Source organism: Glandiceps talaboti, chromosome 8 (assembly GCF_964340395.1).
Source record: "Glandiceps talaboti chromosome 8, keGlaTala1.1, whole genome shotgun sequence".
Lineage (NCBI taxonomy): Eukaryota > Metazoa > Hemichordata > Enteropneusta > Spengelidae > Glandiceps > Glandiceps talaboti.
The window spans coordinates 23,859,284-23,885,623 of NC_135556.1; the positions used below are offsets into that span (position 1 = coordinate 23,859,284).

General features: G+C 37.0%; 2 protein-coding genes across 4 annotated transcripts; one reads left to right on the forward strand and one right to left on the reverse strand.

The window, feature by feature from the left end:
- Nucleotides 1-1,454: 1,454 nt before the first annotated feature.
- Nucleotides 1,455-10,923, reverse strand: LOC144438617 (uncharacterized). Of its 3 annotated transcripts, XR_013481072.1 has the most exons (5): nt 10,541-10,923; nt 5,319-5,752; nt 4,346-4,489; nt 3,991-4,166; nt 1,455-3,343 (listed from the first exon to the last, which is right to left on the reverse strand). XR_013481072.1 is itself a non-coding variant. In XM_078127716.1 (4 exons), the coding sequence occupies exons 2-4, from the start codon at nt 5,708-5,710 to the stop codon at nt 3,277-3,279; spliced, it is 603 nt and encodes a 200-aa protein (XP_077983842.1). In that variant the 5' UTR covers nt 5,711-5,752; nt 10,541-10,923; the 3' UTR covers nt 1,455-3,276. The 3 variants fall into 3 exon arrangements, 2 of the variants coding, with proteins under 2 accessions (XP_077983842.1, XP_077983843.1); XM_078127716.1 differs by lacking the exon at nt 3,991-4,166; XM_078127717.1 differs by lacking the exons at nt 3,991-4,166; nt 10,541-10,923 and having other exon boundaries at nt 5,323-5,459.
- Nucleotides 10,924-12,659: 1,736 nt separating this feature from the next.
- Nucleotides 12,660-25,809, forward strand: LOC144438602 (fibroblast growth factor 9-like). Its single transcript, XM_078127696.1, has 3 exons — nt 12,660-13,375; nt 18,936-19,060; nt 21,829-25,809. The coding sequence occupies exons 1-3, from the start codon at nt 13,036-13,038 to the stop codon at nt 22,123-22,125; spliced, it is 762 nt and encodes a 253-aa protein (XP_077983822.1). The 5' UTR covers nt 12,660-13,035; the 3' UTR covers nt 22,126-25,809.
- Nucleotides 25,810-26,340: the final 531 nt, after the last annotated feature.

Below are 26,340 nucleotides of genomic sequence, written 5' to 3' on the forward strand. Positions count from 1 at the left end.
AAAAACGAAACACAAATCTTTGTGACACACTAGTTACAAAAACACGAACAACATGAATAGTCAGAATCAACACAAGACATCGGGTTTAAACATTGAAATTTCGGTATTGTTACTACACGCACACATGTCAGAAACATAAACAACATCGAAAACTTATTATTATTATTATTATAATTATTAATATTATTATTATCATGAATTAACATTATGGTAAATATTGTTAAATGATTTAGGAAGGAACCACACCATGGTTTCGAAACCTATTGTATATGGATCACATGCAAATAATGCCAAACTTTAGATTCACCAGCGTCTCGCAATATAAACATTTAGCTAATATTTACCAACCGAAAGTATTATTTTAACTAATAGCGTACACCGTAGAAGTGACGCACATACAGAAAATACTTAAAGTCTGGAGCTACCCCCCCCCCCCCATACCTACCTGCTTTCTCCAACGCCTTTAGAAACATCATAGTTCCATAGCTACAGCTCGATACAAGAAATATTAGCCAACCAACAACAGACAGTACATGCAAGTGTACAATAAAACAACAACAACAACAACAACAACAACAACAACAACACACACATATACATACATACATACATACATACATACATACATACATGCATACATACAACGTATGCAACACGACCTAGAATACATTATTCCACAAAGTATACACCACGGACACTCGATGAGCTTCATTTTACCCTTGCTTTTGATGAGTAATAGAAAAGCTGGTGATTATTTAATTATGCGTCAAGTTTATAAAAAAATGTTTGATACCTGTGAATTAAATGGAACTGTCGTACATATTCCACTTTGGTAAAAACCCTATGAAAAAAAAAATATATATGTGTGTGTGTGTGTGTGTTGTAAACCGTTTGTGGGACTTGTCAATAGGGGCACTTTTCAGCCCAGGTACATATATGTAATTAATATTATACATATTATTAATGATGTATTAATAGTTAATTTAACACTACACTTTTTAGCCGTCACCTACAAGTAATGAATGGTATATATAATGAACCCATAACAGAAAAACGTTATGTGACACCTATTAATCCACATATATCCCTTTCCCTTATTCGTCTGTGGTTGCCATGCTAGCCCACATAATTGACCTTTAACAAAGTTCATCTACAGCCAAACATCAAAGCAATTGGCATAGTTTTTTTTATTAAGTTGATAGCACAGAGACAGACACTTTACCATCCCTATAACACATACTTTACAAATTGGAAACATTTGTACACAATAATGCATTTGTGCAATGCAGGGTCTCACTTCACTGTACATTGTATGTGTATTCATGGATATTGTCAAGGGGTGAGGAAAGGGTGCAGTTTTGAAAATAATTAGAACATCAGACAATGGTGTTATTTTTTGAGCTTTACAGCAATTTTTATTAGAAAATTTAAAATCAATACAAAATTACAGATGTGTAAACAATGGAGTTTTATATATCTCAAGATGTGTACAAGAAATAAGATCTACAGTCATAAATAAGCCAGCTACTTTTCAATATTAATGGAAAATGTCTTCCTCAAATCATTTGGAAGAAATGGTTAACTTTTCACAACTGATATGTCTCTCAGGAATCATATATATGAAACACTACTATAACAGCCTGTTAAGTCCAATTGTTCCTCTCTCAGAAGTGAGTGACATATCACAGGTAAAATATATTTTTCCCAGAAGGAAACAAAGTACATGACACCAAATATAAAAACAGTAAACCTAATGTAAAAATGTCATGGCTTACACCTAGGTGCATTAAACCACAGAAAAGTTTAGTAATAATATAAAAAAGGTAAACAGAAAAGAAATGCTGGCATAATCTTGAATAGACAAGTAGCCTTTTCCAGCCTTAAATACAAACGCTACGAAAGCTAAAAGTGGTTGGATATAACATTATCAATAAATATGCCAAGACTTTAATGTGGGAGTACATTACAATTACATATTGTGGTAGCAATTTGTGTCACATGAAACTCAAATTTTAATAGCATGTAAAACATAACATGATAGCTAAGAGAAATAAAAATAGCTCCAATGGCACTGAGGTACAACTGTACTGTTTTCAAAACATTTCACATGGTGAGCCATGCTAGGTATACATGTTAATTTGCTAAACGACCAAGAAGTTGCCTATCTACCCTATTGTAATCTTTGCAAATCATTTGACTGTTATTATGGGTGTGGTCAGGTTGGTAGAAGTATTTGCATAGATTTTTAAAATGTTTACTCATTTGTCTACAAAGTGATGTTATTTCACTAAAACATAATGCCATTTGGCTGTTGCCATGGTTGATTGGGCCAATTTTAATAGTCAAAAGGTTTGAACATCTGCAAAATAAGTCTAGTAGCATCTCACCAAGTTCCAGTCCAAGAACTTCCAAGTTTGTAATAGAAGTTTTTTTTACCAAAAAGACAGATTTTAGCCCCAGTTTCTATATTTGTATATTGGTGAAATCATAATGTCACGAACAAGTCTTAATTTACACCCTCTTGAGAACATTCCCACCAAATTTCAGACCAGACTGCCGAGTAGTTTCTGAGTTTTAGTTTTCTTCTTACCAAAAATCACGTTTGACCAAAACCACACACCTGTGACGCGAACATTTTCATTTGAACAATTTCCCAACTAGACATCACAAGTATATGTCCCTTCAAAACAGTAGGGGCTGGCAGTTTTTGAGTCGTACAAACACACACACACAGACACTACTGGCCTATAGCACTACTGAACCTAGTTCAATTGTGCTAAAAAAAATCTGCCAACAAGACCAAAAAAGTATTGTTCCCACTCCACCCCTCACCTAAATCACACATAATGCACAAGTTAACCACTAATGAGCTCCTCAATTGGGGTAGGGGGGGGGGACCTGTTCAAGCATGTCTGAGTTATGGCTTTGGACACGGAAAAATCACAAACAAAATGGCTGCTAGGCGGCCATATTGGATAATATCAAGAAACAAATTGACGTGCATATGTATGCCATAGTATGTTGCCCCTGTACTAAGTTTGAATAAAAATTGGTCCAGGCATCTCCAAGAAACAGCTCCGGCTAAAATAATTTGTACTACATTGTTCATTAGTGCATCTGATAAGCAGACTTTACAATTAACATACATGGCAATCGCCATGACAATCTTGGCTGTACATGCCATGTGCAATGGTAGATATTATCTTTTCCATATGCTTTTCCCTGTCACTTGACTGGATGAAAAGATACTGTTCTTCTGCTTTCGCTGTTATGATTTCATATGCCAATTCCCCATTGAAAAACATATCTGACACAGCTTTTTTCTGTAACTGTATTTGTGAACCTGTAATTATACAAACATAACGTTTTAACATACAAGAAGTTTTGTGATTTTAGAATTGATGGGCTACAAGAAAATGGATGCATACAGTAACAATAATTGTTGACGTCAACATAGTAAGGAGACTTTTGTCATAGCTCAAACCAGTGTAATAGTTTAACACAGTTCAATTTTTCTGTAGCACAGATACAACTGAAGTTGTCACATGTTTTATTAATGGAAGTTCCATTTAAAATAAGTATATTGGATTAGAGTATTTCTTTTAATTGCATCATAAAAGTAAAAACTTTGTAATACTTTATGTTTAATATTAGTGTATTCATACAATACAATTAAGCCATTTGTTGCATTCTTTTTGTGTAACCTTAATTTTCTGTATGAGTGTCATAAAAAGTTGTTCTGTATTGCATACATGATTTGAAACCTGATTCTTGGTTGGTTTGATTTTAAAGGTACTGCAATGGCACTCCTACGCAGTATTACAGGTATCATTGTCACTGCCATGATAAAAGTTATCTTTATCATCATAAAAAAGAAATCATTCATTAAAAGCATTTCAAAATTTCAAAGTGATGAAATCAGCCATGTCACTGTCATTCACATCCAAACATATGAAGTACATTCACTTCTCTTCGTCTGTGACTACTTACGCGCAAAAGGCAGGTAAACCTCAACCATAAAAAATTACATGCTGATCTATGCCATAGTTTGTTGTCCTTGTAACATGTTAATTCAGAAATTGGTACATCCATATCTGAGTACTGACGGATGGATGCATAAATAGATAGACAGAACCCAATCCATAAGTCCCCATTCTGGACTTCGTCTGGCGGGAATTAAAAAGATAATGTTTGTGTATAGGAACAAAGAATATGGATGCAGGAACACAATCTAGATATGTTAGTCCCCTGAAGTTTTCTCTGCTGCACAGAAAGATTTCGTAAGAGTTAAAAGAACAATAACTGAAATTGCCATATATTAATACACAAGTTCAATTTCACTTACCAGAAACAACACCGTATTTGTGCAGATGTTGAGGGCTCAGCTTTATTTTGTAAGAAGTCTTTCATTATGCCGTCTCCTTTGAGTTGTCTCACAACATCATTGTATGCTTCTGAAAAACCTCTGAAGCTAACCCAAGAATGGTTTCTGAAAAAACAGAATCAGTACAACTATATTAAATACCCTCATATTGAGGAAAGGAAAAATGAAAAATGTGCATACTTCCTCATATAGCTCTCCTCTGTAAGGCACCTATGTTTGCAATTTAAGAGAATGATATAGAGCTTTCAAGTGTAACACAACAATGTAAGGTAATGGCACAATCAGCGCATGGTGAAAGTTCCTGTATGAGTTGAACTTAATACCTGTGTTAATTGTTAACATTTTAAATTTACACCTTTTAAAATCAAAGCACAATAAACATCCCCTATTTAAAAATTCCCAAAGGTTGTACTTGCAAACATTTTTTGAATGTTTACTCACTTGCCTACCTAATGATGTTGTTATTAGACCAAAACATACTACCACTTAGTTGTTGCTATGGGCATGGTCACTGTTGCTAGGGCCAAATGTTGCAGAAGAACAATTCTGAGAATATTCCTACCAAATATCAGGTCAATCTGCTCAGTAGTTTTGGAGATCAAGATTTTTGACCAAAAATTCACATTTTTTGACCCAAAAATGGCTCTTAATCGGCTAAATTGCATAATATCCCTAAACAAATTAACGTGCTTATGTATGACATCGTTTATTATCCATAGACTAAGATTGAAAATAATTGGTCCATGAATGTCCATGAATGACTCTGGTCGGACCCACACACACGGACAGAACCCAATCTATAATCCAACCCCCCCCCCAAAAAAAAATAAAAATATCAAAGGTTGCAGCAGGTCTGTAGACACAAGTTGGTGTGTTTTCTTTATGAATGTGCTACAAACGTAAGTAAGAAAGTAAGAAAAGAAAATATAAATACTTACGCAAGACAGGCCATCCATTCATGAAGGGCAACAGCTGCAAATGCCTCTTCAGAAATAGACAGAGCATCTTTTCTCCTGATATCTGATGGATAAAACTTGTGCCCTCTTTTGTCTCCTCATCTTCCTCATCAATTGCAATTCTATGATCTTCGAGCGCTCTTTGAAATATAACCTCGATGTAATTAAACCTCTTGGGCATGTTGACAAGTGCATGATTGATGGAAAAAAATAAACATTGTACCCCAACATATGTTAACTTGGCACACAACAATGTCATTATCGCATTTTCTTCTAGGTACTTCATATCTTTTGAAATATGGATAATCACCAAAGCATCATGGCTTTTCTTAAGGTTTTGTATTCTTCCATCAGCCTTGATAATGTCCATCTTGAAGTTTTGACCTCTTAGGCATACCTGACAGTGTAGATCCTGAGTGGATAACAAGAGGAAAAACAAGAAAATGCTATATTATTGTATACTTAGTTGAAAAATGGCAATCTATGCATGTCATCAGAAAATTACTGCACATTTATTGTTCATAATTTACAAGCCTGCTGCCATGATGAGTAACATTAAACTGGAATGTCATAAATAATTACAAATATTTAATTTAATCAACTAGTCTGCCAAAAAGCAAACAAGGAACACATATCATAAGCAAACAAGACATTGTATAATGATATAGTCCCGCAGGTTCATTTGGGTGTTTTTGGCGGATAGGTTGTGGTGCAAACAAAATGTCCGCAAGTTGGCCATATTGGATCATATCACAAAATAAATTGATGTGCATATGTATGCAGTAGTGTGTTGTCCTTGTAGTGAGTTTGAGACAAATCAGTCAAGCCATGGCTCTGGAAAGCAAAACAAACAAATCACAAAATGGCCACCTGTCGGCCATATGGGATTGTATCACAAAACAAATTGACGTGCATGTATGTCCATGGAAGTATAACGTATGTCATAGTGTATCAAGTTTGAGACAAATCGGCAAAGCCATGTCTGAGAAATGGCTCCGGACATATTCCAGACAGACAAATGAAATTGTGACAAAATGGCCGCCTGTCAGACATATTGGATCGTATCACAAAATTAATTTACATGCATATGTACGTCATACTTTGTTGTCCTTGTACCAAGTTTGAGACGAATCGGTCCAGCCATGTCTGAGAAATGGGTGCGGATACACGCACACACGGACGGAACCCAATTCATAACTCCCCAATCCGGACTTTGTCTGACGGGGACTAAAAATGACAATGCCTACATTTGTATATGTGGTATCTCTTACAAAAGTATCAAATCACAGCCTGTTCACAAGACACATGGCAGACAAAAGAGTTTACTTTGTAAATACCAAGTGCTGCAAGTCAGTTGCAAGTTGATCTTACTCTAAATGGTTGGGATGTACTACCCAACAACATTACTAAGTATTCTATAGCCCTGGTTTGGCACTGGCCTGGTCTTGTCCTAGAGCAAAAAAGCCAATGTGAACGCATACCTTGTCCCAGATGACGCCCTCGCATGCTACCTACAGTACATGTTGACTTTGTTTCCATTGTCTAAGTGAAGGCAACAAAGAGGATTACCACATAGGTATTGTTCTGATCATGGATCTATTCTCTATAGAGAATCATAAACATTATTGGTAATACAATCAAGTGACTGAGGAAGGAACCATATCATGGTTTTGAAATGCATGGTACAAGGGTCATAATGAAAACAGTTACTTAGTTACTATACAGTCCGACTACTGTCTTGCCATATTATTACCCATAACCAGTCAACCCATGTATATTCTCTTCAACATAATTAATGTACACTATGAAGTGCCATTGTCACATAAAATAGTTGATGTGAACACATACCAAAAGTTAATTCTGGATTAATTTGTTTCCTGGGACCAGGCCACGGCCAGGATTTTTAGTAATATCAACAGCCTAATTAACTCAACGTACTTAATATACAATGAAATAGCATCAATGCATAAACTATTGCCATGGCTAATAAAAAAATCCATTTCAATGTTATGAAAAACTGTCAATTGGTCATAGGCTTTGTAATTTTTAACATTATAGCTTACACACTAGTCTACATACGATTGCAATTATTTTGAGGACAATAATACCATGCCAGGTCACCAAAGTGTTTCAATTAATTTCGTACACAAGGAAATTAAAAGGAGAGACAAGCCCTGGTAATAAAGTGATTGCCTTGCAACGTGAGTTCTAGAGAGTGAACAGTCTGTACCATGGACCAGTATTGTCACCTGGATATTGTGGAACATTAATTAGGCTGTTCACATTTAACATTTTGTGTATGGCCAGGCCCTGGTCCAAAAAAACAAAACAAGTGTGAACAGTTAATTGTCCTGGGACGCATAAGATTTTGTCCAAGGTGAGAAGCTGGTTTAGGCTACAGCCTGGTCTTGTCCTAGAGTAAAAAGTCAATGTGAACACTACCTGGTTCCAGATGACACCCTCTCATGCTGACCTACAGTATATGTTTACCTTTTTACCATTGTCTAAGCAAAGGCAACAAAGTATCTTGGTGCATATATGAGATCAATACTAAGACAATGAACTATGTGTACATTTCTGTTGTCTTTTAATTTATGCAGGTACTGGTATTTAGGGTAAAGGACACTTACCCACCAGCATCTCCCCATATCATTACCCATAAAAAAAATCAGCCATCAATATTCTTTTAAACATAATCAATGTACGCTATGAAATTCTATTCTCACAAAAAAATAGTTATGACTCCATGGGCATGAGCCCAATTTTTGCTGGTATGACTGACTGTATCTTTTAGTGTGGAGATCTAGAGGCGAGTCATTGACAAGTAATCACCAAAATCTAAACATTCTGAGTTTCTCGGGTTTGGGTTGTTCACATAAATTGAGTGACAAACAATCTAAACAGCTGTTTCCTTGATAAGTTGCCCCCCCCCCCCCCCATTCCATTGTGTGGCAATGCTGATTGAGCAGGTCAGACAATGGGAGTTAATTTCACAACTCCTAGGTGACAATGATATAACTCGACACGAACAAGTTTTTACCACATATTTTCTTGGTAATTCGAGTGAAGTAATGTGAAGAAGTGACTCTGTCTGCAGATAAAACTCACTGTAGAAGGCGATGACTGTATTTCCTGGAACTGTGTTCCACTTTAATTCATGATTTTGATTTTTTTATTCTTCGCGAGGAAAATGTGATTTTATAAACTGATAACCAAACAAATGCGAAACAAATAAACTGAACTGACCACTCAACATGTGACGCTGTGCGTCATACCCATCAGCAGTGATGTCACTAACGCATTTACTTGCAACCAATGGCAATAATACATTTGCTCTTACGAATACGAAAATAGTATGGGGCCCGTTCTGGTCACACTTATGTAGAAATAATAAAACTACTGCTGTAATTAATATTATGCATTCCTTGAATTACTTAAATGTCTTTTGATTAATTTTATGTACCGGTCTTAATTTTATGTAGTCTTTAATTAATTTTATGTATTCCTTGAATTAATTTCATGTATTCCTGGAATTAATTTCATGTAGTCTAGAATTAATTTATGTATGCCCTGAATTAATTTTATTTATGTCCCGAATTATTTTTATGTATGTGCCGAATTACTTTTATGTATGTCCCGAATTATTTTTATGTATGTGCCGAATTATTTTTATTCATGTCGTGAATTAATTTTGTGTATGTCCTGAATTAATTTTGTGTATGTCACGAATTAAATTTGTGTATGTCCCGAATTGATTTTATGTATGTGCTGAATTACTTTTGTGTATGTGTCAAATTAATTTTGCCCCTACAATCCTTTGCGCAAGATATCTTATTCAAAATGGCGGCCCACAGCTCAGAGTGGTGCACGGTGCTCAGCAGGTATACTAGATATGTTTTTTTTTCTATACAAATAGTGATGGGTATAGAAAAAACCATATCTAGTATACCCCCATGAGTATCTGTTTATTTGCTGGTTTATTTAATTATTCTATTTGTCCCTATACTTGTCGTTCGTTTGCTTGTTCATTTGTCATTTATTTGGTAGTTTATTTATTTATTTTTTTATTTATTTGTTTTGTTTTGTTTTGTTTGTCACACGGTTCCTGGGTCCCCTGTGATACAACATGGACCTGGACAAAGGCGCTTGGAAATTTCAAAACACCAATTGGAACACTTGCGTTCCCTCTTCTACCCATGGCAGAAAATTGCTGATATGCTTCAAGTGAGTGTTTCGACTATTCAGCGAAGACGAAAGGCGCCTTCGTCCAGGTCCAAGTTGTATCGATGTTACATGTTATTTGTATAATATGGGAAGGTAGTCCCGTTGGATTGGGCCCTTCTCTCGCTAAGTCATCCAAAAGCAAAGACAAAGTCCCGTGGCATCAAACATTCGAAACTTAACTTCATATAGATCGTCTGTTGATCCTAAATTCAGGGGAGACAGAAAAACTCGAACAACTGATTTTAGATTGAGCAAAAATTGGTAGAATCCTCCTTGATTTCTTTCTCGAATGACAACCCGCTGAGCATCACTGCGGGCCGCCATTTTGAATAAGAAATCTTGCGCAAAGGATTGTATTTGTAGGGGCAAAATTAATTCAGCACATACATAAAATTAAATCGAGACATACACAAAATTAATTCAGCACATACACAAAATTAATTCGGGACATAAATAAAAATAATTCGGCACATACATAAAAATAATTCGACACATACATAAAATTAATTCCAGGAATACATAAAATTAATTCCAGGAATACATAAAATTAATTCAAGACTACATAAAATTAATCAAAAACACATTAAAATAATTCAAGGAATACATAAAATCAATTGTAGACAACATAACAGTGCATACAATTAATCAAAACACATTTAAATAATTCAAGGAATACATAATATTAATTACAGCAGTAGTTTTATTATTTCTACATAATCATGATAATTGTGACCAGAACGGGCCCCCATAAAAATAGCGTTATCAGATAATAAGATGGTATGCATAAGTTGTAAAACTGACAGGTCAAGTCTCAACAAAGACATAGCTTTTATTTGACTGGTGTTGAAGATGTGTCAAGCAACAAACTGTAATTTTTAGTACAGAAATAGTCGAGAGATGGGCTGGGAGAGCGTAAGTAGAACATAACGTACATACTTACGTGTAAACGAAAAGAGAAATATAAAAAAGTACTTACGATGATATAGTAGAGAGCTAAAACCCGGGGACAAAATGACGATGCAGCTGGAGAATGGAGCTGGCTTTTATCTCGACCTCTGACCTCTGACTTCTAGGATGAATACAACATGTACAACGCAACGTACACGTAACCAGACTCTGCATGTGTACGCGACGCAACGCAACGCAAGGCCTGTTTACTCATGCAGTGTACTTCCATGGAGAAAATTAGTGCAGAGATACAGCGCGGTTGTAACACGATGTACACCATTTAGTGTAACCGTAATACAGTATATTCAATGTATAATCATTGAATGTGTTGGAATGTAAAAGGGTACGTTTAGAATTTGAACAAGTGGGATCACGGTTGTCTGTTTGTAACGCAAGTGGTGACTCGGTCGGTGTACTTCCACGGCCAAAAAAGGAGTGCAGAAATAAAACACGGGTAACACGATGTACACCATTTATTTTGTGCAAAAAAACATGACGGTAATACAGTCTGATGTATAATGTAGATTCCTAAAATGTGTCTGAATGTAAAAGAGTAAGTTTTGAATCTCGCTACCTTCGCTACCCTTCGCTACGTAGCGGAGAGAAAAAATAAAACCAATTCAACCCCATATCTTGCACTAGATGTGACAATTCGTCGAAACTGAGTGTAATAGTTCGTCTGTTCACAAAGGCGGGCATGTAACAATCAACAGATCTCGTTCTAGCTGTCACCAAGGTATTCAAAGCATATATTGACTACTCCCCCCCCAAAAAAGCTAGATATAAAAATACGACAGTTACATTTTTTGTACTGGTTTTCCGTTTGCTTCCGTCTGTTGACTAGGTCATCCAGGAATCGAGCGTTTGCCACGTGCAAGCTTAAAGTTAGGAAAGAGAAGGCATGCAGACACGCGACACTTGACCAACAGAAGATTATATAGTGCGCCTATATAGTGCCAAAATCAGTGAAACATATCAGTTATATTAGGTTATACGCTGGTAAGTTTCCGACATATTACGTTAAACGGTGAAATTTCTAATCATCAACTCCCTCCCCACGGCCCCTGTCTTGACTTCCGAGGGCATATAGAAAAGAAATCACGTTCTCCTCTATCGCTGTCACATGAACAATCGTTCGCTCAAATCAAGTAGATTTGATTTTTTGTAGCTTAATGTCGATTTGAATAATAAAATAAAAAAAAGTTGATTTGATAACGGGTTCACTAGACACAAGTTAACACCGTCGGTGAAGTTTGCATTTGGCATAGCACAGTCAATCCAATATCTGCCCATAGCATTGTAGTTCCTACATTGTAGGCATCTTCTTTCACTTGGCTACCTCCATTGTTAGAATGACGTCGACAAGCGAATACTCGGGTTCTCCACTCATTGTAGTGTTGCATTCATACAGTATTTTCGGCCCACTCAATAGAGAGTAGATCCTATATGTATGAGAATGGCTCCAACAATCATTTAGCCAAACTACATTTTTCTTCTCAAGACTAAAACAGAAATACTTCTAAACTAAGCAACCTTGTTTGTTTATTGAAAACAACAACCCTAAACAACAACAACAACAACAACAACAACAACAACAACAACAACAACAAAACACACACACACACACACACACACACACAATAAAATGGAAATGGAGTTATATCATGGGGTGATAGATTTTTCAGTTGAGGAAGCGAAATAGCTACTAAACTTGCCACAATTTACCGGTTTTAAAAATGAAAAAGAAAAGTCACTCGTCTTCGTCAAAGCATTTTCTAAGTGAAAGTGCGACACACGCCACCAATTCGTTAAACTTATCCATGTAACTACATTGTAACAACTAGTTTATTATGTTTAGTGGTTATGTTTTGGTCGTTTACATCGAGTTAAATATGTTAAACGATTACCCCCCTCCCCCCTTATAGAGGTAAAGCATGGACCAACACAGCTGACCTGCGTCATAAGCCTTTTTTTCACATGTAACGATATAATATTGATCCACCAATCTCTGTATGGGTGAGGGCGCTACACCTTCCCGCTGCATAATCAGGTGAGTATTTCGTTAATTTTGACATCGCATAAGCCAGTGCTCACCTAAGTTGCTAGTAATAGTATCACGGTTCATTTTTTTCCCGTGTGCGTGTGCGCATACGGAAGTACTACATCGCTCGTTCCCCAATCCTGATAGCAGTCATTTTATGTAATTGTACGCTGTGACTGAAGCTTGTCTGAGAGACACATCGGAAAAATACTGTTAGTTACCCGTCTCCGTCATTTAGGCAGACAGCAGTTGTCAGCTGCAGCTCGTGTTGAGCACAAGTTGTGGTTGTTTCAAACAACCTTCGTGTTGTGTGCATGCTTAAAAACTCGCCGTCGTCTACAATGTAAGGATCGTACCTGTTTCAACCTGTCAGCTTATATACCATATGTAAGATTTGATTTTTCCGTTTCAAAGACGTGCTTGAGGTCACAACTAAGCTTTTAACGCTGGGTCTCCATCTGGTTCATAATGACGGCTGGATCATGTGTGCTGTCGAGCAATTGCTCTCTTCTTCGCTACTACTAATTGCACTTCTAACCACGGCCACGGTCTTACAGTGTGCGGCTGCGCCTCGTTATGAACACTCCGAAAAAGAAGGGGTTCCAAAGAACGACGGCGACGCGACAACAAATGTGGACGTTATGGATTATGGCCATTTACTTGACTTAGACAACGCGACAGATTACCAAAATGACGGACAAATAGTTCGTCAAATTATGGAAGAACCACGTTTGCGAATGTTATACAGCCGAACTGGTTATCACTTACAACTGTTGAGCAATGGCGCTGTTACCGGGACTAACTCGGGTTCGGATAAGTTTGGTAAGTAACCCTGTTTGAAGTTCTAAAAAAAGTTTCAGACCATAGGTTTGTATCCTTGTAGCTGTCTCCTAACAGCGAAGTCTATAAGACAAAAAACTTCAACAACAGTGTACACAACTCCGTATCTATGAGTAGCTTTAGAACGAAGTGACGGCCACTGTCCAATCATTAATTTTTCGTTTCAGTAACTCTTATGATTTATCAAGATCAACTTGATACCTGTACACCGGAAATCGATCAGTGAAATACGTTTAATTTTGTATGAAATAAACACACACATATGACACGAGACATGCTATGTTAGAGTTCTCTCTTTGACGCATTACAATGTATGCAGATATGCCCAACATGGCATGTTGGGACTTGATCGATAATGCCATACACATACACACTGCACTGTGTATTACTATTGAGACCTCCTAGATGTCATAAAATTGAATGACCTTTCCCCTCTCCTATCGATCATGAACGGAAGGTACACAGAATTTTGAATCAGCTTTTCAGAAAATTAAATATTTTATTATGAATGTGTATGCTAAATGAGACGCGTGCTATTCTAGGCTCGCGAGTTGTGTTTGAACTCTCGGATTTGTAAAAACTCACTTCAGATGAACGGCATTTTTTCTATATTCTGGGACCCTCAACACTACATTGCGCAAACCCGACCACTTTCGAATGGGTTGGTAAGCAAGGCTAAATTGGGGTCGACTGTGGGTCACGGAACAGTCTCAACTCTTTCATTTCATTTCTAAGGTGCTCATACACAAACGCGTTTGACAAACAGACGTAAATCATTTTTGCTCCAAAACACTAAATGCATTGATACTGCATCCGTATAATAATTCTAGCAGTTCCTTACTACATCAAAAGAAACGGACAGTGCATTTCCCAAACATTATATTCGATAACACAAAATATTGAAACAGAATACTTCACCGGCATGACAGGCAACGCTCTATATAGAGCGTACCTTAACCCCAAAACCTCAAACAAGCCTCTTTAACAAGGGAGATGCAAGCGAGACTTTTCAATACATCATTTGTCCAAAATTTGATATGACATACATGCCAACGCAAGGAATATATACAGAGTAATAATGAAATAAATTGTATAACATATACTTATTCATTCTCTATATCTTGGAAAGAAAAATACTTACATAACAAATGTAATGAGCACCCTTCGTATTTATTTTAAATCACAATGGTTCGACGTCGGGCCTAATGTCTAAAGAAAAAAAGTCGATTGAAGTTATTCTTTGTTTGTGTTTAGGACTTAAGTTTGTACACGAGATTGACTCCGAGGGATAATTGCAAGGTCGGTAAATGTTAGTCAAGCATCTCTACCGTGATACAACATGTTCTTCCCCGCCTTTACACGAGCAAAGTTGTTTATACAACAAATTTGAAGCACAGAAAATCCAAAATTAGTTCCAAATAAACTTTTTGAAAATCTTTCGTGTGCTCATTTTAAAAATATTTTCAACGATGCAACCACTGCATGCATCGCATAGGTACATGTGTACTACATATTTCGTTCATTTTGCCAATTGGGAATATTTTAAAAGAAACGCGGGGCATGTCGCTCGGATGGCGATTAATAACGGTTATTACGGTCTATTCTGAACACCCGTTAAAGGTCGTTCTAATGAAACCAACCTACGCACAACTTAACTCGTGAGACCTGCCAAACATCTTTAAATTAGTAACTTTTTGTTTCTTAGCAACCGGCAGCAGAGAGCGGCAGTCGACGTAAGATGACGTTCTATCGGTTACCGTGGAGACATAAAACCTCGTCACTTGCATTGTTAGTCTTTTGTTTCTCTATCATGTAGTGCCGTTTCATTGTAGGCAGGTACTCGTTTTTTTTTTGTCTGGCTTTTGTTTTACGGACAACGATTAAGGTTGTAATTTACCGACCACCTGTTTGGTGTTCTGCCGTCACAAAGACGTGACACTAAATTTCCACGGTAATTACATCACCGTGTGGACGATCAAGTACATAAATTGACAATTCAGTCTAACAATGCTTTGAAAAGTGGGCATTCAGTAACGGGAGTGTAAGATAATTAATTAGAACATGTCACCGCCATAACAGTTTTATTGGGTATTGTTACTTCTTGGTGGCTGTCTCCTAATTATGTTTTAAAACATGTTAGCCGTATGCAAACTTTGTAGTTTAGTGTCTTTAAAGTGTCCCACACCTTACTTTAAGTTGTGAAATGTTTTATTTTGGGTTTAAGCTTAGGTACACATGGAATTAGTTTACATTATAAGTTTGTTCGCAATTACCACCTCGGTTTGATTGTTGTTCTTTAGAGTAACTGCAGAAGACCACCTGTCTTTACCTTTTCTACGGAAAGCGTTTAGACAACAAGAACAAAACATATCAACTCCCCAGACACTGTGACGAGTGAAAAGCCGAACAATCAAAACATAGTTACATGTTGAAACGGTTGCCTCATAACTATTGTCTTCTTTGTTTTGCTTGGTGCATTTGTGAACATGAATAAGAGGCGAATGTGTAAAAAGTGTTTAAAATTACGCGTCTCGGTTGAGGTATCACGACTTGTAGCGTTGTCAGTTTTTGCAGTATCAAAGCCTGAAAACTATCTACTGTGTATGGTCACCTGGAGACCAGAATCTAAGTTGACAGGAAAATTGATGGATGCCATGCCTAGGGGAGTTAGAGACATGACGGTACACATGAATGCATGCATGAAGACGGAGAATAAAAACTCGAGTAGACATGAGAAAACAAGACTAAACAGGAATCGTGTAAAACAATATGAAATTTGCAAACTACTTGTAACACAATGACAGAGCTGTCATATGATTCGTACACTCCGCTACTGGGTGAGGGGTTCTCTAGTTTGCAGTCGATGGGAAAACCCCCAGGCTACACAGCCAAATCCACTCACTTCAACAAAACAGGCCTAATTTGCGCATGGTACCTTACAGCATCGTAAAGGATTCACCGGACTGCGTCTCGAAACCATGACACAGAAAATTACAGCCGGAGGGACGACACTAAGGGTAGAAAGAGGAGTGCGATGGTTGTGTGGTAGATTGGCAAACCCTGGGACTTTCTTTAACGATACTGTCATACAGAGGCATACCGACCAGAGTTGATTTTAAAGTAAAGTCTCTCTGTGTTTTAAAACGGTAAAGTCATAACTACCAGTCCATCAGTTAGTTTAGACTATGAACTAGTCAGAAATATAAAATACAAAGGCTGTCTAAAAAAATACAATTATAATGTAGATACGGCCGAGACTGGAAGAGTTTTTTTTTAATGAAGTCCTGAAAAAAGTGAAACAAACAGTATGAACGGTATATCTTGTCAAAAATTGAAAAGATTAAGTTTGCATACCGCAATGTAACCAACAATGCAAAAAAAAAGTACAGCTTACCATAGACCCTACCTCTATGACCTAACAAATGCTTTGAGTACGATATACCAGTACCAGCCACATTGTGTTAAAGGCATATTTTCAGCACCTAAATTGACTGGGAGGGTCGAGTTGTCGTCTGACCGACGAACACGTGCTATTTGTGGTTAAACGATCACGTTATGTCTCAGATCAGTCAGTCGCTGAGATATACCACCGAAAACAACAAGTTTCACTTTGGTATTTCCAAGACTATACAGGGTTACTGTTAGAATGTGGGAAATCCACCCACCGTTGATTTGAATCATCAATTATTATGGTTTCAATATATCGTTGGAACTGACAGTGGAATTGTACAGCCTCCCTATGTACATAACTTAGTTAAAGAATACAAGACACTAGTAATGAATAAATTATGAGTGGTTGATACTAGTATATTTATGATTTATTGTTATTTTATTTGCTTATATGTTCTCTTAAGCATATATTTATCCAATTATACACCCATTGTTCACTTATTTATCTAATTTTGAACGGAACGATCAAGTAAATGTGTTTTTTTAAAGGATCACTGCACTTGCGAACAAAACCGAACCAAAACAAAATACCCAAGGTAACAACAGAACTGAACAAAACAAAACAATAGCCCATGAAGGACAATACATCGAAATGCTACCATACGTCTGTAGTCAGTCATTGTGGCAACGTTGCCTGCATATAGTGTCGTCATCACTTTTATCGTATTTAGATGTTTGCGAGGTTAAAGGTTGCACAACGTACGATGGATAGTACCTATCTTGAAATGATCGTAAATAATATCACGTCGGTATTCTATTCTGATCTACGGAGGTCCAAGTCTTCGTATCCTACGTGCATGGTGTCCACGAGTTACATGTATTATATTATGGTCAAACAATATTATACGCGTGCGAACAGAAAATATGGAACCTGGTTGTCATTCGTCACGGTTCTATATTAAGAGATTGATTCGGCCATTGCCATTATTTTCCTGTTATTTTCCTCTGATTTTGTCTTAAATAAACTTGCGTAGGTGTTATTGCATTATTTTCTAATATTCTTCATTCAGCCGGATAATACTTCTGGCATAAGGGTTCTGTCTATACCCGTTTTCGACTCCAAGTGACAAGACCCCTTATGTTACCAGTATTTTCCTCGACTGGACGAAGACAAATGTAAGGGAACAATGTACACATATTATGTATGTATGTATGTATGTATGTATGTATGTATGTATGTATGTATGTATGTATGTATGTATGTATGTGTGTGTGTGTGTGTGTGTGCGTGCGTGCGTGCGTGCGTGTGTGTGTGTGTGTGTACGTACGTACGTACGTGTGTGTGTGTGTTTATATATATAGAGTATACGACTTTAGTACTAGGGAATCACTATTCGACTTGACGCTTTTACTCTCTTGTCAAGCTTCGCCCTTGATCAAACGATTTTCCCTTTATTGGCGTTTGTACCCTGGTTGTGTTTCGCAATACCTCAGACCAGTTTATTAAGAATAGTAGTCTGTTGTAAATCGCATCTCATCTCCTTGTACGGCAAAGTACTATACCAAAAAAGACAACGTAGCAATCATATGCTTTAATTGTGAAACTAACAATGAAGAATACCAGTAAATACTATATTAGTCGTAATGTATGTATGTTTGTATCATTTGATCGTATGACATCGGAAGATATGAACAACAAACATGAACATTTATTTAGTCATCTGTAAAGGCTTGTTCATATTTTCATTAAACCATCATTTATGCAAGAGAGAAAAGAATTACAAAAGTGGTCAAATTTGGAGACACCTGGCCATGAATCGTCACATGATGGCACTACTCTTACGACTTTGATTAAGTCAATCGGTAATTGGATCGTTCAAATCTTCATGAGTAACGCTATTTTTTTTACGACCCCCAGGATTAATTGAGACTAGTGTTTGATATTTACTATCAATACAAAATGAATCAGAGTTAGCGCTCTTTAAAAACCCATTTCATGATTATCGTTATTGATGAAAATCATGTCATTTTTCAGTTGTCAACCTCATCAATCTGATGTTGTAGAGTTGAATAGTTTTAATCCGAATCCATAGTTTTTTCTTTAATCTTTTATTTCCTAAAAATTTGAAAAATATTTTCTTCTTCATTTCAGCCTTTTTGCAGATCATCTCGGTAAGACCGCCTTCGATCGTGGCTATTAAAGGCGTGTACAGTGGGAAGTATTTAGCGATGAATAAGAAAGGCGTCTTGTATGCCACAGGGCGATGTTTAATAACGGTAAGTCCACATCACGATTTCTACACTTTCGGGGGTCATTTCTCCAGTTCTCAATAAATCCTGGCTTGTGTCCATACTCTCTGAGAAATGAATATGGCTGTATGAATCCTTAAAATCATTAAAAACTGTATGATTTACATGTAAATGTTCAGGAACATGGTTATTTTTTTAGTGCAGCTTATGCGTGATATGTGAAGGTGATATGTATGTTACAAGGTGAATGCTGCTAGCTTCTAAAGGTGTCACAGTGCACTACTCTGCGTGGGTGTGTGCATTACATGTAATATCGATGTCTGTATTCTTCCATTCTTTGCAGAGGCCTGACAGTTTTCACGACTATTTAATTCTTCAAATTATTCGTTCTACTCTCTCTCTACGTGTAGTATATTCTACTGTTGCTGTAAATAGGCCTGGAATATGTATTTCGACCATTTATTCTTCAACTATTCAATTTATCTCAGTGGTGCCGTTGTCCAAACAAGAACTTTGATAAAATGCACAGATTAACCGAAACCGTCGTGAATATTAGACTGTCTTTGGTTTATTAAAAAATACAGACCCCTAAACATTGAAAACATTACTGAATGCGTTATTGAGTATCGGCAAATAAGCCAACATAACCTTTCGAGTGACGCCAATTTGACAACATATCAAGTGTGCAGTTTTAATTCGTTTTCTAACAATCTCAATTGAGGTATTCCCATCAATAAAACATAATTAACTATCTCATTTTGGAAAGGTTAAGAATCATGTGAAACTTTTCATTTCCTTCATAAAATTTTCATGTTAATTATTCTACTAATCACGTAATGAGAGAGAGAGAGAGAGAGAGAGAGAGAGAGAGAGAGAGAGAGACAGACAGACTGACTGACTGACTGACTGACTGACTGACTGACTGACTGACTGACTGACTGACTGACTGACTGACTGACTGACTGACTGACTGACTGACAGACAGACAGACAGACAGACAGACAGACAGACAGACAGACAGACAGACAGATATAGACTGAGAAAAAAGACAAAGCTTGGCCCACTATAATGAAATGGGGACAAAGATCGGATAATACACCACGAGTTTTTAGTCGACTGACTCTCTAAAGCCCAGGCCTGCTGGAGCGTTGTCTAAATTCCGGAAGCTTGCGTGCGTCGGTCGGGAATAAGAATGAAAAAGATTTAATAAGGTGAAAGGTAAACACGCTTCGATAGCTAGTCATTCGACGGTTTCAGTCTTTTTGTATACCACATCTGTCATTTGCACAACTAAGGGCAGTCTTAGTACGTCTTGTTTCTGGATTCAAGATAAATCTAAAATCACGTGAAAGAAATCCGACAGATTTGAACATCATTATTGCTAAGTTGCGTATCCTATAGTTCCGCCCCCCTGGTGATCACCTTTGTAATAGAAACCATAGTCCGTTCTGACACCAAACCTCTTCCATCTTGGCACTCATAGGCGAAACTTTGAAAATAATGTTCCATTTATAAAAAAAAGAAAAAAGAATCAGGAAACAGAAATACGACAACTTGAGTGATAGTGACCCCATTTATTTGTCACATCGATCGAAAATCTTAGTTCTGGTTAAAGGTACTGTGAAGGTATTTATGTGCCAAGAACCTCAAGTGTCCAGAACGAGTGGAGAAATTTACAATGCATTGTACGTTTCACGGCCGACTGCATCAACGACTTGTGTGTGCATTTCACATGAAATATGGGAAAATTTCCTCTTGATGATAGGGAGCGAACATGAATTTCGCATTAGTGTAAGATAAGTTACCCAATTTCCCCCGACACAGCAGATTGACTCGGGCAAACAAAAGCCGACCTATTCAGCATTTCGATTTAAATTATTCCATTGCGCAGTGCTTTTCCCGGGGGTTATACAATATTCACTTTAATTTCCTCCTTGTCATGGTTATTCCCAATGTATTCGTCACGTCATTCCAAGAATGCATGATCCCATCGCTGTAAATTGATCAATGATAGTTCTTTAAGCGATTCTATAAATACATTATAGTTGATGTATCGTGATTCTCGTTTTACTGGTAAGCTATTTCATCCTACATGTCCATAGACTTGTGTAAAACGCCACTGACTGCCGCAACCTGTCCATATCGAATTCGTAGGTGACATGAAATGTAATTATAATAACTAGGTTAATTCAACTTATATAATGAAAAAAATATTATATTTACTCGAGTTGAAATTAAAGTTTGGGGACGAAAAGGTAGTTTGTTTTGATGGAATGTTCACTATAAGGCTTATATTGATAATATATTGGGTTGACTGTAAAGAGGATAGAAATGTTGCTATCATCCATAATATTACAGATGCGTAACCAATTTACCCCTTCACTGTCATTTCCGCCTCCCCCATAACTTTTTATTTTACACAAATACACACCCATATACACAACCCCAACTCCCCGACTCTACCGTGTAGTTGGTAAGGTTGAACTCGGCCTCAGCTTATCGCCTTTGTGTTAGGAGGATGGGTTAGGACTAGGTCACAGCATCTTAAGTATATCTGCATCTCGTGAACTTCAATTACGAAATGTCACAATAGTAATTTGAGAATGCATCCACTGCTTTGAAATCTCGAAAAACGTCGAAAACGTCAATGCAATGTGTGTCAGAGTTTGAATATATATTATATATAGTATATATATTATATATTAATCGTATGTTAGTAGTATACTCGATATTACACATTATGATGTTTCTCCCTTTTTAAACATTATTTTCTTACATATCTTTTATCTAATCAGCAAAAGAAGTCGCGGAACTGTCATTTCAGTGAAGGCATGGACTTGAGTCAGAGATACAACACGTATTCGTCGGTCAAGTATCCTCCACCGAGGCCGAAGGGAAAATCACGCAAGAAAAAGTCTAGAAGACGAAAAGCTAGTAAATATTACGTAGCCTTAGATTCGAGAGGACACCCTATGGAAGGCCCTGATACCAGGCTCGAGAAAGAACACGTACTATTCCTCCCAAGGTTAGTGCGTGATGAGGCGGCGATGAATGCTGCAAGAACTTATCTTTCACAGGACACGACGGAATGAACTGAGAACCTTTTTTGTGTTATTTACATTACTTGAACGTGTATTCAGCATTATTTTGTGAGATGGACGTATCAAGAGAGGACTTGCAGCGTCTCGTCGATTTACATCCAAAGTTTCCACGAGTGTCGCCTTATACTGTGATAGCGTGGTTACCATGGTAACAATCTCCCAGAATGTATTAGTGATAAAAGATAGAAAAGTGTTACCTGGCGACATTACGGAAGTAATATTTGCTCAAATGCACCGGCTATTGTGTATCAATTTAAGGTAGATTTTTTTCTCAAAAATACAAACAAACAATTTTATAGTTTGAGTCAACAGACCACGATCCCGTGCGAAGTGAGATGGATACAAATTTATTGGAAGGAAGATGTTTGCAGAATCAGGAACGGAATGTGTCCTATCTAACCTGATTGGTGTGTCATTATTTGAAATGAAGAGAGCATTCATACAAAACCTTGGACAACATTACCAGAAACGCTGAAATCAATGATGAGCCGATCATTCCAATTACATTACCATAGCAACGTAGACACTTTCCGCCATATAATTGCTACGTGACACCAGACTCAATTTGGTCAGTTCTAAATTGATGGAATGTACGCCAGTTTTCCCCTCTTCCCATACTTTCTAATTTCCTGTCTCGGAGACGTGCTGCTATAAATAAAGAAACACACATAACTCGACTTTGGCATAGCAACTGATGCCACAGTTGAGTCTTAAAAACAGATTCTGAAGGAGAGAGAGAGAGAGAGAGAGAATAATGACCGTGGGGTAGGCGTAGTTTGCCAGGCCCCACCGTTTTGCACCCCTGTGACTGCAAGATTCTTAGTAATGGTGGCTTGTCTAATTAGGGAGTGATAATGTATTGAGTTGTCCTCGTCATGAACCATCGATCCTCCGGGCTTTACTCAACTTTATTGAATGTATGCATCTAATCACTCAGTCCATCCTACGGGGAACCCTCAGAATTACCATGTCTTGAATTATTCAGTACAGGCAAGTACCATTGCATATTAGTTTGTCATCTCAGTTTCTCAGGCGAATTGTACCTGGATAACAGCTGTGTGGGGTGTTTCCTGAACAATATAATGTGCAAGTCCCTAAGATTAAGTCGAGAAAAAAAATCGTGCGTGATTTCGTGACATTGTAATTTTAGACTATTTCATGGAGCGCATTATGCTGTAGTCGTGGACAAGGACAGGAAAGAGAATCCAAATTTGGACGCAGCCATTGGCCCATTTTACCCACGTGATATATATAATACAACGAAATCCAAGAGCCAAGCAAGCAGAAATGTGTGATGGAATATTTTGCTCAGTGACATGTAGTTTCTCTTCAACAACTGGGGAAATCAGTGATTGTTGACTGAGATGCTGGATCAATTTCAATGTAGATTATAATAAAAAATCATACATCTTCAAAGCTCAGAAACTATTCAATTTTAATGAACTGCTTGTTAAACTGAAGTCTGTAATATGTAAATAACACTGATTTCGATTCATTATTGTAAATTAAGATTTCAGACTTTAATTTTGAAATAAGGGTTTATCCATATACTTATGACTTGTTCTACGCCTAGAAATCTCAGATATTAACAAATAAAAATCACTTACACAAACGCAACAGCCAATCCAAATACTGTGATACGTGTACATGCAAATTTTATGAAATATTAACATGTAATTTGCATTAAGTGTCTTCTCAGGAATGTGAGTTCCAATCATTTGCAGCCATCACTATGACAACATGCCGGTAAACAGCATTCACTGGGAAAAAACGCGGAAGGATTGCCAGAATTATTTGCTTGGTCGGATTGCAAACCGTGTGGGAGCACTGATAAAAGCAGTATGTCCTCTAAGCCTATGTGATGCGCCACTGCTGACGCATAGCAATTTCTTGTGGCACACCAAAATTTGGTGTTCCCCCATCCCTTACTATGTTCTGACTCACAAGAAAGTCACCACCACCACCGCCGCCGCCGCCAACAACAACAATAACAACAACCCCAAAGAAAAAAAGAAAAAAAAAAGAAGAAACAAATTTTGCCTTTCATTAACGAAGTGCCGCGATGTTGCATCAGCAACCTGTGGGTCAGTTGAGACATAATAAAAAACAGGGACATAGCTAGACGCTCTATTTTGTGAGATAAAGTATGTAAACACGTTAATCATGGTAACTTATTCGATAAATAATCTAATGTATTTATTAATGAATTCCTACACTTTCTAGTGAGCGCATGCGCGTTTTATTGTTGGCTCGTCAGGGTATGCATCCGACATCTATTCACATGATATGTATATATGTTATAGTCGTTATTATGAGAGACAATGTTTAGTAGGGGAATTAGATAATATATTATAGTTCTTAATCCAGTGTTATTGTATTCATAATTATTTAATATGTACAGTGCAATGTGTTATCGTCAACCCCCCCCCCACAAGTGTTCGTTAGACATAGATATTTCGACGTAGACAATTCATAAATGGGAATTTAGCTAGAAAGCCGACGATTAATATGCAACTTATGATTTCCTTTTGCTGTTTATTCTTGCGGAAAGTTATTTATGAAAGAATAGGGACAATATGGATGGGAGGGTGTTACTTCATTTATGTAAATAATAGTTCAACTTTTCCACCCGTCATTTCCAATGCCAACTAAAATAACAAAACTCGATCAAACAAACAAACAAACAAACAAACAAACAATAGATGATGGATGACCCAAACTACCAACAACCCTCCTTTTGAAAATGTTTAAGTTCAAGTAACACCATGTAATCAAATGAAGCAGGATTATCATTATAAGGTATCGATCAAGTGTGACGTCACTTTCAAGGAGGGCAATAAATGAAATATCGTACCCAACGTAAGTTCATTTTATAACGATAACAGCCCTGACCAATCAAATGTTTGGTTATCTTCAGTAAACGTATTGTTTTCAAATAACGAAATTGTTTATTAGTTCAATGTACTGTGGCAACCACCTTCGATTCCATAAGAATTGTCAATGTTTGAAACACATTTAATCAAAATGTCTTCGCGTAATTGAAACAATTTTTTAAGAAGTAGTGAAAATGCCGCCGTGACGAACTGTATTTTCCGGTACGTAATTTCCGGTATAAAATGATAAATAGTGTTATCGAAATCGTACTGTGATTTAACGTAGTGGAAGAAATCGCGGATGAACTTTAACGTTCGTGAACAGTCCAAAATAATAATAAACCAATCGTCACTGCCTACACATGGGAGACCTGTCATAACGTTTTACACCCTCATAAATTTGTGCACTTACACAGACAAAAATAATCATATTCATGTTCGTGTTTCTATGACAACTCTGACTAAGAATTATAATGATCGTATGCATGGAAACTGTCCAATTCTACTTTATTTCACAGTACGAACGCTTTAATAGTGGTGTCTCGAACAATTCTCTTATATTTGATTTCAATGGTGAAATTTGTTTTTAAAATTCTTATATCATGGCTGGAAAGGTTTTCCCTATTCCTTCTGTACATAACATAGATATATATATTTTTTTTGCATTTTGCTTGTAGGACGATAGAAAACTCCAATATGTAGTTTGTCTTTATTAAGATATAAAGTTTTTGTTGAAAAATGCAATTATTTTTAAACGAGAACTGTGAGGAGATGTAAGTTTCTGTGTGAGTATATGCTCAACACTTTGTTCACCTTTTTATTTGAAATAAAGTGTATTAAACTATTTTCAAGAAACTGGGTCTGTTTCATTGAATTCATCTCTTCTCGTTTATACCCCAAGGCGTAGGCTGGGATTTGAAATTCGTGTGTGGAATGCATATGTAGACGAGTGATAAATCTGCAGCAAGGTCAAAAGAAACTTGCCCACAGCCTGGCTTATTGTACTGTTACCACAGTTACAGCTTACTACACCACTCTATCTTAGACCCAATTACACACTATATAGTTCGCTGGGCAGTCGACATTGAGGTTTGTGTGTTGAGTTCGTCCATTCAAAGCAAGAGAAGGGTATCGTCATAGTAACTAATTAGACGGCCACAAGTTTGAAAGTATTAATTGTCATTAATCTGCAAGAATTCTCTATAAAGTCTTGATTATATTCAACAAGACGTTTATCGGTTTTGATATCCTACGCTACAATTCACGGATCTGACAAAAGTGGTGAACCGTGAGAGAGTTTGCACTTACTAGTTGCTGTATTTTACATCTACTT